The 11,628-nt window shown below is 40.2% G+C and overlaps 1 protein-coding gene across 1 annotated transcript; it reads left to right on the top strand.

Moving 5' to 3' along the window:
• Positions 1-5,856: 5,856 nt before the first annotated feature.
• Positions 5,857-9,712, top strand: slc10a2 (solute carrier family 10 member 2; the record flags this gene model as incomplete). Its single annotated transcript, XM_083996916.1, has 6 exons — positions 5,857-6,251; positions 6,775-6,893; positions 7,140-7,228; positions 7,319-7,494; positions 7,613-7,770; positions 9,513-9,712. 6 exons carry the CDS (start codon positions 5,857-5,859, stop codon positions 9,710-9,712), a joined length of 1,137 nt encoding a protein of 378 aa, XP_083853042.1.
• Positions 9,713-11,628: the final 1,916 nt, after the last annotated feature.

Raw genomic sequence — 11,628 nt, 5'->3', positions numbered from 1 at the left:
ACAGCCACCACCTCTAACAGCAGAAACGTGTCAGTTTAAATGCACACGGTGCAACTTCTGCTGCTTCCAGTCCCTCAGTCAGAACAATAAAAACATGCAGTGCTAAATGAAGCATGGGGAAATAGAAGGATTTGTCTTCACCATTGTTTCCTCTGGTTGTAGGGCTTGTTCAGTGTGATTGGTTTAGGAGCATTGGTGTTCCAGCACAGTCTCCTCCTTCCCACGACAAACTGACCCGGTGAAGGTTTGGCTTTCTCCAACACTGACAGACACAGGAGAACCTTTCATTCACCTAAAATATATAAAGTTAAAGGGATAGGCAAATTGCCTATTGCCATAATAAGTCTAGGGGAACCTGCTCAACCCAATCAGCTATACAGGGCTCACAGCCAGAGATTTATATCCTCATTTTGATGTTAAAGGGACATTGTGTAACTTCTCCTGTTATCTATTCACAAAAATCGACCGGAGCTGTCGGCTCAGGTGGAGGTGGCGTCTGTGAAAAGTCACCGCTGTAACGCAGTGAGGAGGAACGGAGCGTTACACTGATGCTGCATTCACCTGCAGTCGGGCAGACGGCCGTCGGTAACAAACCAGATGTCATTTTAGTCACAGAAGTCGGGAGAAAGCCGGTAAAACGTGGGTCAGGTAAACAATACGACATCACCATGACAACATATTGGTACGTGTATTGTTTTGCCTCGTGCTGACGGACCACTTCTTTACATAGAGGCTTGTTGATGCCGTTACGTGCAGCAGCTGCCGTCCGTCTGCCGTCTGCCCAATTTCAGGTGAATGCAGCATGAAAAATACGATTGAGTTGCTTGCGATCTACAACCTCAACGCTAGATGGGAGTAATTTCTACACAATGTACCTTTAACATTTAAAGTAGTAGGATAGCGCACACACATCCAAAGGTGCATGGACTAACAAACAGTTTAATCTGATTATTTTTTTGTACCTGATGGACCCAGTGTATTTAATCCATGTGCATATTGGCCATCTATTGTGACTGTGACTTTTTTCAAAAATTCTAAATACCGGTATTCTTTAAAAACTCATCTTGGGAAAATTTGTTGAACACTTCTATTTATCTATTTATCTGTATTCATATGTTTATTGTTTTTCTATCTGCTCAGTGCCCTTCCTTTTTATTTCCCAGCAACAGCCTCAGGTTGTATTGATTCTTATTGATTTGTATGTCTTTTGGGTTCACCTCGCCTCACCTGAGCTTCATCCCTGGCTTGATTGGGGGGTGGGACCAATTACTTATATGAGCAAGGTGTCTTTATCCTGATGAAGATCTATGTGATCCAAAGGTTTATACAGTATTATAGCCTACAATAAACAATTAAATTTGAGGAGCTACAACAGTGTGCAGACTTTACCCTTTTTCTAAAACATTGAATAAAGCCCCTCACGGAATCAGGTCACTGCAGGTGTACAGGCGTTAGTTTGCACCTTAACCATGCCTGCAAAGTTTCTTTCTGTGCACATTTCTCCACATTACTATCACTATGACTCATAAGAATTACCACTTGGTTCCCACAAGTCACCTGTTGTAAATATCAGCTGTGAAGGAGACTGGGGATGGTTGCAACAGGTGATGCTACACACCTTATATTATCCCTCCAATCGGAAACAAGCTTTCCTCCACCAGGAAGACAGTGAAAAAGGCCAGTGCTCATCTGTAGGCAAAATACTTTGAAAAGAACTTTGAAACTTACAAAACAACAAAATAGCAACCACACACTCAAAACACTGTCAATTTATTGCAAGCTTTCAGTCACTGTGACCTTCTTCAGGACCCACCAGGAAAACAAAACTCCCCACTGATTCACTGCTGCTTCCGCTACAGACTGATTTATGAAGTATGGAAGTGTCATAAATTGGCTACTGTGTAAATATTAGATAAAACATATTATTCTTGTAAAATGTTGCACTAATTCAGAAGATTTATGTTCGTGAGACAAAAAGCAAAGGATAGATTAATGTAATCTTTTTTATGGCCTGAACCATGAAATAATTGTCAGAATTTTTTTTTTTTTTTTTTTTTAATATGAGATTTGCATAGATATTTTGATACACACATTTTCAACACAGTTCTAAGTTATGAAATATTAAGTAGTTTTACTTTGCATCAATGCAGTAACTATTCCTATTGAAGTTTCACTAACAAAAATTAACTTTTTCAAATTGGCAAAAATATCCATGAGAAAACACATTTGCGTCACTGACTGACAGCGGCCATATTGGATGTCCCAAGTGAAGGCCTGCTGGTGCATAAATAACTGCACCCTGAGTGTAGGTGCCCTTCTTGTTCCTATAAGACGGGCACGGTTGGCTGGTCTGTGGTGTTTGGACGCGTGCATTTGTGGTTGGTTTAGAAAAAAGTAAGGGGGGTGGTAACAGAAAGAAATGCAAAAAAAAAAAAAGCAATTGTCAGTTCTTGACTTTTAACATGGGAGAGTTACATGTGGTGGTAACCAGATGTTGAGAAGCTGTATGGTAGCTGTAGATACACCTGTTGAGAAACACTGAGGGGAATGTGATGGGAAACATCTCCTCTGCATAGGACGATGCTTGAAGGTTAAAATGAGCAGACAAGCACTCATAAACTTTTTTTATGGAGGCTATGCAGGAAGGGGTCAAGGTCAGAATCTGAAAATCACATTGCATTCTTTTACACTTTTTTTCTGTCAAGTTACATAAAAGAAAAATAAAACCAGCCAGTGTCAATTTGTCTTATCATCGTTTCCTTATTGTACAGTGGAGCGGGAACAAAGTGTAAAATCAGATTAGATGGTTATCTGAAATCAGATCGCCTAAGATAATGGCCGTGACATGACACAAACCTTCACACACTTATTCACACGATGTTGCAAAAAGATCCTTAAAATTTACTGCAGCTTGAATGAAGGACAATTCTGATGGGATGGTTAAGATCAAAGGATAACAGATAAAGACTGATAAGACTTCCTCTAAAGATCCACCAGAAGTGTTTCATGGCCCCCTTCCTCATACCACAGTCCTGCTATACAGAAATAACTAGATTATGAGTCTACAGAGATGTCACCGCATGGCGTCGGATACAAGTTTGATTTGGCAATGTGACAATATTGTCATTATAATTCTACCAAATATGATCACTAAGAGTTTGCTGCATCTGCAGTGTGTGAGCTGTGAATGCTGGAAAAAACCTGTATTATCTGTGGCAATTATATTGGCAATAAAGAAAAAAAATTCAGGACTCTCCGTTAAGAATGTTAATTGACTAATAAACTCAGACCTTTGTGCACTTTGCTTCACTTCAAATGTAAAGGGGGTTAGGGTCACATCTAGCTCATTTAAAGTGCAGTCTGTCTATCAAAGATTTGAGACAAAGGTAGCTGATCCACAGATGGAGTTCTATACAAGTCTATGCATTCTGCAGTTTCATGAACTGGATGTTTGGATTGGTGTATGAATGACAAGTGTTACAGATTAACTCTGATTTTCCCTCAAACCATTGCATTAAAGGGATACTTCACCCAAAATCGATAATTCACCAATTTTCTACTCACCATCATGCCAAGGAAGGGTTTGGAGAACTTTCAGAGTCGTCAAAATGCTTTAGGAGTTCCAGGGGGGGTCCAACTGGCAACGGATTTCATATAATGGCGGTGGATAGAGTTCACTTTTGAATCGTACAAAACACACACTATGAAACATCCAAATACCTCCATACTGCTCGTCTGTAATGACCCAAATGTCCAGCCGGACTCCCCCTGGAACTCCAAAAGCGTTTTGATAACTCTGAAAGTTCTCCCAACCCTTCCTTGGAATGACGGTGAGTAGAAAATTGGTGAATTATCGATTTTGGGTGAAGTGTCCCTTTAATAAAGCACCTTTGAATTAAATATAGAGCACATGAATGTGTTCCAAAAGCCAACCTGTTGGAGACCTCCAAGGTTGGGTCTCTAGATCTTCAAGATGGTTTTCAAGCATTTTTGAATCAGATCAATATCGATAATATTTTTATAATTTATTTGACAGAGTTCATTTCAATTTGTTAGAAAAACATACTAGGCACTTGTTGTATTGACAGTGTTTTTAGATACTAGATACTAAAAACACAATTTTTTTTTGTGGCTCCAGTGAGGAAAACACAAACAAGTTAGTGATCAGTCCTCTGGTGCAGTTGCAAAGCCTGATCTTGTTTCTTATTGTAGCTCATGCAACATAGCTGAATGTTGTTGTTGTTTTTCTAGCTGAAGGTTCCAGTTAAAACTCATGAACAATTCTGATCACAAGATTCAAATTTGAACCACAGCTTATGTTGCACCTTCAAAACATTTTATGAGTCATCAAAATCCTGCTTCTTGCAGGGTGTAATGTAGGATTGCATTCAATTGTACAGATTATATTACTGTTTTTATTGTCTCACCGGCATTTTATTGCACATGTTTAAGGCTCAGAATGTGTATGGGTGTGTAGCGCCTTACCTTTACCGTATTCTTAATAATAGACTGCTCACTGTACTATTTCATATAGTATAAGTGCTGCATAGCTTTTGTTTTGAATAGACTATGAGACATAATTAAGTCAGTGTTGGTTGTCCTTTAACTTCCAAGTTTAGCATTATTCCCCCCAGATGGAGACACACACAGACGTAGACTAGTTGTAAACTCCTCAGTAGAACCCTGAGCAGGTAAGAACCTGAAAACTTTAGCTTTTTTTGGACCGTAGAAATTAATTCTAGGTGAAAATTTAAGAAAAAGACACAAATGTAATATATGTATACATATAGAAATGTAAATCCTTTTTGTGAAATTTTCCTTTATTGTCTTGTCTACGCCATACGCCAAAGGCTGTATGTATCCTAACAAATATTCTATCTATCTCAAAGGCAGCCAATATGTTGACCTTTGCATTATGGCAACATTGCATATTGACACATATTTAGGATTGATTTGTTTTATTGGCATGTGTTGTGAGTTAATGCAAAGTGCTCAATTTGATTATTTGATTTATTTAGGTTTGTAGTTTTAGACTCCAACATGTAGTCAAGGTGAAGGTGGAATTTTGAAAACCTTTATAAACCAAGAAGTACAAGTCCCAGTGTAACCCAGTTGAAGGACTGCATTATGGACTCATTCACTGGTCCTTTCTAAGACATTAACACTGGTTTTCCAATAAAAAACAATGTGTAAAGTTCCATTTTCACAGCTGTTGCATGTGTTTTCTCAGTGTCTTCCATGTCGGTAAGCTGTGACCTGTGACACTAATACAATTATACATATTTAAAGCTTTGCCCTGATTGACCTGTCTGATGGGTATTAGGCTACAGTGCCGTGGGAGTTCTCATGTACTTTTCTACAGCCATGTTAAAATCACGTTTTACTTTAACAATCATTTATTTGGTCTTATATATTTAACTTTTACAGGCATGACTACCTTGTGCATGCAGGGTGTGCCCTGTCTGAGAAATGCATGCATCTTCCTCCCCTTACCCACATCGTAGGATGATGATGATGCTGTATAGCGTAGCTGTCCAATAAAGTTTTAAGAGGCTAAAGAGCAATAAAAGATGGTGCAATGGTGCAATCACATTCACATTTCAGAATGATTCTCTTTTTATATGCATGTGCTTCTGAACACTGACCCCATAAAACATTGAGTATTGGTTAATTTTTGATTTCCCGCCCAGTTTGATTTGGCGGAGGTATAAAAGAGGGCATGTTCTCATTGTGGTGATTGTCGTCTTGGATACCGGAGCAGGACGGACTGGAGAAGTCTCCTGGAATCTTAAGAATCCCAACCTCACCTCCAGTCTTCTCTCTCGAGTTTATTCTTCTTCCATCAAGTCGTCCACAATGTCCACTCCGAATGCAACCATGGTCCCTCCTGCCTGTGGCTCCTTCGCCACCGTCTGCTCCGGCTCCAACTGCCTGGTCCCCGAGAGCGACTTCAACGCCATCCTCAGCTTGGTGTTGAGCACGGTGCTCACCATAATGCTGGCTATGGTCATGTTCTCCATGGGCTGCACCGTGGACTCGGAAAAGCTGTGGGGCCACATCAAGAGGCCCTGGGGCATCGTCATCGGCTTCCTGTGCCAGTTCGGCATCATGCCCTTCACGGCCTTCGCCTTGTCGCTGGCCTTCGGCGTGCTGCCCGTGCAGGCCGTCGTCATCATCATTATGGGCTGCTGTCCCGGGGGCTCCGGCTCCAACATCATCTGCTACTGGCTGGACGGAGACATGGACCTTAGGTGAGAAACCAATTTGGTTTGCAGTCTCACTGGATAATGTGATGTATGATAATGATGTGTTGTTGGATGCTGGGTGATTGAACGCAGTCAATCTGTTCCTGTCCGGTCCAAAACAGAACCATCTGACACTCTGGAGGAATTGTGTTGTTAATTGACTTAATGTCTGGCATGACAGAAACTACCATAATGTATAGCCACCCACATAACCACATTTCTAGAGAGTCGGGTGGTATTTCTCTCAATGTATAATGCAAGTTCTAATTATGTTCAATAAAGTATATTTTATTTTATTTTTTGAAATAGAGTAACATTATAATAATACAATATTTATTGAATAGCTCCACATGCATACAAATATTAGTATGCCCATGTGCTAATGGTCCCTTTTTGGACCCTCATGGGTTCCTCCTTGTGTCTTCATAGGGGACTGGTCTGTATATTTATCCATAATCACTGGGCCAGACTTGTATGCATATTTCAATGATCATTTGACCTGACCACACTCATGTTCCTCCCTCCTCAGTATCAGTATGACAGCTTGCTCCTCTATCCTGGCCTTGGGGATGATGCCGCTCTGTCTGCTCATTTACACGTCCGTCTGGACGTCCGCCGAAACCATCCAGATCCCATATGACAGCATTGGTAAGCAGACAACATAGACCTCCTAAAATTCATATAATGTGACTGGTGCTATAGTGTTATATGAATAGTGGTAAGGCTGTTTCAGAATTGTCCATCTTATCAACAGTTTATTTTACGGCATATTGTTTTATAGTGTTGTATAATCACCTCGTGGTTTCTTTAACACCACAGTCATACTGAAAGTATATCCTGATCCTCTGACCATAAAAATGAACTGTGATGACATAAGTCGTTATGTATCCACAGGTATCACCCTCGTGGCCCTTCTCATCCCGATCACCGTGGGGATGTACGTTAAACGCAGGTGGCCAAAGTTTGCCAAAAAGATCCTCAAGGTGGGAGTCCTCTGCAGCTTCTAATACTGTTAAAACTGTGATAGTTCTGCTTTTTTTTCTAAGTTTTAATGATGTGTCCATTATGCACAGGTGGGCTCCATTGCAGGGTTTGCTCTCATTATCATCATAGCTGTGGTTGGAGGAATCCTCTACCAATCCTCCTGGACCATTGCTCCCTCTCTGTGGATCATCGGCACCATCTACCCCTTTATTGGTTTCGGCCTCGGTTTCCTCCTGGCCCGCTTTACGGGTCAGTCCTGGTCCAGGTAGGATGAACTTTTCACTTTTTGATACTGACAAAATATATACATTTTTAATTTTACATCGTCCTTAAACACACAGTACATGGAAACACATTAAACTGACTTGAACTAACCGTTTCAGATGCCGAACCATTGCGCTAGAGACGGGTTTCCAGAACTCCCAGTTGTGCAGCACCATTGTGCAGCTGTCCTTCAGTCCGGCCGAGCTGGAAGTCATGTTTGCATTCCCCCTCATCTACAGTATCTTCCAGCTGGTGGTGGCAGTCATGTCAGTGGGAGGTAAGAGTTAACCTCCCCCTTGTGACCCGTTTTCAGGTTTTTAATGCATAAAACTACCACATACATTTGTTTATTGCATCAAAGCGTTTTGGCTTTGTCAGGAACCTTTATTTAAACAAACAAACAAACCAAAAAAATCACAAAATTCTAAAAGGCTCTGGTTGAAATTATGACATTTGTGGTGTTATAACGATAAGAACAATAATTAGAGTTAAATCATAAGAGCAAAACCAACCTTTTCATCGATAAGGAAGCCTAACAATGATGGGAAACAAATGGGATGATAAATAATTGTTTTTAGTGTGTTTTACAGCTGATTTAAAACACGGGTCAAAACCGACCCTAACACCATACTGTAGAAGGTTAAAAAGGCAATTTTAGAGTCACCAGTCAACCCAGTGTGCATTTCTTTGGATAATCACAATGTAGTCTGTGTTAAATTATCCAACTAAAACAATAAAGTTAGTTCATTATGCAACTTTTACAACCGGCAGGGCGCAGTTATGTTCCGGTTTTGCGGTTCTTTGTGCATTATGATACAAAGGTCTGCATCCGGTCTGTCTGTGTCGCCGCTGCTAGAACAGGTGTGCATCATTCCACAGGGTGCAGACAAGAGGTTTCCTTCTGATTGTGATCAACCTTTGACACACAAACCTGCAATGCACCAGTGTCCAGCCAGTTAGAGAGATAGAGAGCGGTTGTGATTCCCCTAATTGTTTAACTGCCTGGGGAAATGACATCAGCAGCACAGAGGCATCCTGGCTCCTTGTTCAAGGACAGTGACCAAGCTGTGATAAGACAATGTAGTTTTTACCTTGTGTGATGCTATTGTTACCCATTAGCTGCTAGCACTGACTATGTAACCACATTGAAGAGACCAGACGTTCACCCTGTGTTTTATTCTTCATTCGTCATATCACATACCACAGTGCATCAGCATTCGTTAAAAATGTCATGTCTTATTGCACGATTCGATCAGTGCTGGGGATAACAACGTCATGTTACAGCTCATTTATGGACAAACATGGCTTTAGTATTGATTTGCAATAACAGTTGTCTCAGGACAGAGGGGGGTAGTTAACATACCATCTATACAAATCTGCCTCTTTCACCTGGAGAAAAGCCTTTTGCTGCATCGCTCAACAACAAAACCAGCTTATTTATATGTAGTGCTGAGCAGAAGATGAATGAATGAATGGGGGGCACATGATCAGAAAGGTGCTGACCAGGTTTCAATTCAGTCCATTTAACACATAAACATGAGTGTATGTGTTGTAAGCAGTGTGTGAGATTTGTTGTTTGCGCTTGGAGTGTTTTGGGGGCCACAAACAAAATCTTTTTTAGGGCCACCAAAATCCTTGGACCGGCCCTGTCCATGATAATCCATATCAAGTCTATACATTCTTTTAAGATATAAGTGTTGGCAGTAATACTCCCAGTTAGTAAGCCAAGGAGGAACAGTAAACAAAAACACATAAATATACAACAAAGTACAGTATAAAGCACAGTAAGTAAATAAATAATAAAGAAGAGAAAACGTAGGTGCCCAGTAAATACCCCAAACACCTAAGATAAGCAAATGATACCCATGTTGAGGGAAACATAGTGGGCAATACAACAAGTACAAGCAAGACCAAATCAAAACTGGATGAACAAGAACATGCCAAACAAAATGAAACTTGTTCAGAGACTGATCATTGTGTCTGACGCCATGTGTTTTTTGTCTTTTTCTCCATCCACAGCCTATCGGTTATATGTAAAGAGATGTGCCCGTGTCCCATCTGATGAGGACAGCGAGGCTCCGGCTATTGAGGCCGACGACGACGAGGCTGAACTAGGTAAAGAGAAGCGCTACGGTGTGGAGAACGGAGCCTTCGAGCTGGATGAGAACGCCAACGGCGGAGAGAAAGGGAGGAACATTGACAAGAACACCCAGCTGTGATCAGTTCAACCCTGCCAAAGACTTTAAACACTGAGTGTGGCCATCGAGGCCACAGCATTACTACTGAGGACAGAGAGCTGTTAGATGAACAGTGAAGACACACTGTCCCCTGCAGGCTGGAGGAGTGCACTGCAACTCCTCTTCCTCTCAAACTCCAAGTAGTTTCACACAAAAATGTGTTCCTCATTTTCAATAGTGCAACCAGCAGTTAACTTAAAGGAGGGGCAATGACTATCACATTGCTTTGTTTCATGTTGAATTATACCATTTAAGATATAAGACCCCTCTTAATTTATTCATTAATTTATTCATTTGTATATATATAATTATTTAAGGAAACTTTGTACATCCTGTCAGGAATACTGTTGTTCTATATATACATAGTACAGTTCCAGTCAAAGGTTTGGGCCTTCAAGTGTAGAAGGTAGAGATTTGTATTATATGAGCATTGAGTTGTTAAACCCTCTTTACTGTGGAACGTTTTTTATGTTTAAAAGTTCTGTACTTTTTTTCTTTATCTCTATTTCTTATGTAGCAGATATATGTTGGCATTTTAGACTTCTTAAAAATGTGTGTGTTGTCTGGTCCTTATTCATTGTATACCTCATGCTAACAAAGAGATGTAAGGTTGTTAGAATCTATCAGCTGTTTCTGGTTCTTACCATTTGGAATAACTGTAGTATAGCACATATTAAAACTTTGAATATTACCAATTGTGTTGCACTTCAGAGTGTGTGCTATAAAGGTATATTTCATTGTGAGTGCTTCCTATACTTTCAGCCTATTTCCCAATGTATGTGTCTCTTAATGGCTGTGTGTACATATTGCAATATGTCTGTATGTATTTAATTTACACTTTAACATTTTTCTTGTCTATTATGTTTTATATTAATGTGAATTCATGTAAGTTAATGCTTTTATTTTCACTGCTTTTCTTGCATGCAAAAGCAAAAGAAAATAAAGATAATATACCGTAAAAGTGGAATGGTGATGACCCTGAAAATCACACAGTCCCCTATAATGTAGTAAAATGTTAACATTTACAGGTCCGGTAGTCCAAGTCCAAGGTCAACATATTGTTTCCAAACTGTAAAATAATTACTTTTGCAGTTGTACAGTGTGCAATAGTGACAGTAAAAGCACGTCCACCGTGACAGAGCGACAGGCCTGTACAGAGTGCTGTCATGTGATAACACGTTCAGCTGTGTCTGCACCGCTCTGCACGTCCCTGTAATAACTCCACACTTCAGAGTGCTGAGCAGAGATTCTCTCCAGTGTGCCCCACCCACCCCCTTCCTTTCACACGCTTGCCCCTCCTTCCCTGAAGCTGCCTTCACTTACTGCTGCAGATAGTGGGAATTCACAAGTTTACAAGTCTGCTATCATTATTACTACTCATAAGATCTGTTTTCTCCACCTGCTGTCTATTTAATCAGATTTAGAAACACCCTGTGTGCAAATGGAGATCCAACATGTGAACTGCATGTGGTAGGCAACATATCATATAACTGCACAATTACTATACATTCATCTAACTCCTTTATTCTTTGACTGGACTATCTACACACTGTGAATGATGGTGTTTGTATGGCTCAGATAATGTGGTGTCAACTATCTTTATCTCTTTTTTAATAATCCTCATAAAGATGTCAACATTTAATTAGTTTACTACAGCTGTTATGCAACAATTAAATGCAACAGCAGATGAAGTGAATCTTATTTTAATAACTTTGTTAGATACTATATCAGTTTCAGTAAAATGTAGCTTTGCAGCCCAGAGACTTAAAGGAATAGTTCAACATGTTTGACAAATTTGCCTATTGCCATGCTCCCTATAGTCATAGGCATAGGTTTGTTACCATTTATTATCGGTGCATGTTGGTACAGGTCTCCTGTCCCTGATCAAACTCATCAAA

This window comes from Trachurus trachurus, assembly GCF_905171665.1.
Source record: "Trachurus trachurus genome assembly, chromosome: 21".
NCBI lineage: Eukaryota > Metazoa > Chordata > Actinopteri > Carangiformes > Carangidae > Trachurus > Trachurus trachurus.
The sequence above is the reverse complement of the archived record's forward strand: the minus strand, read 5'-3'. Positions and strand labels throughout refer to the sequence as shown.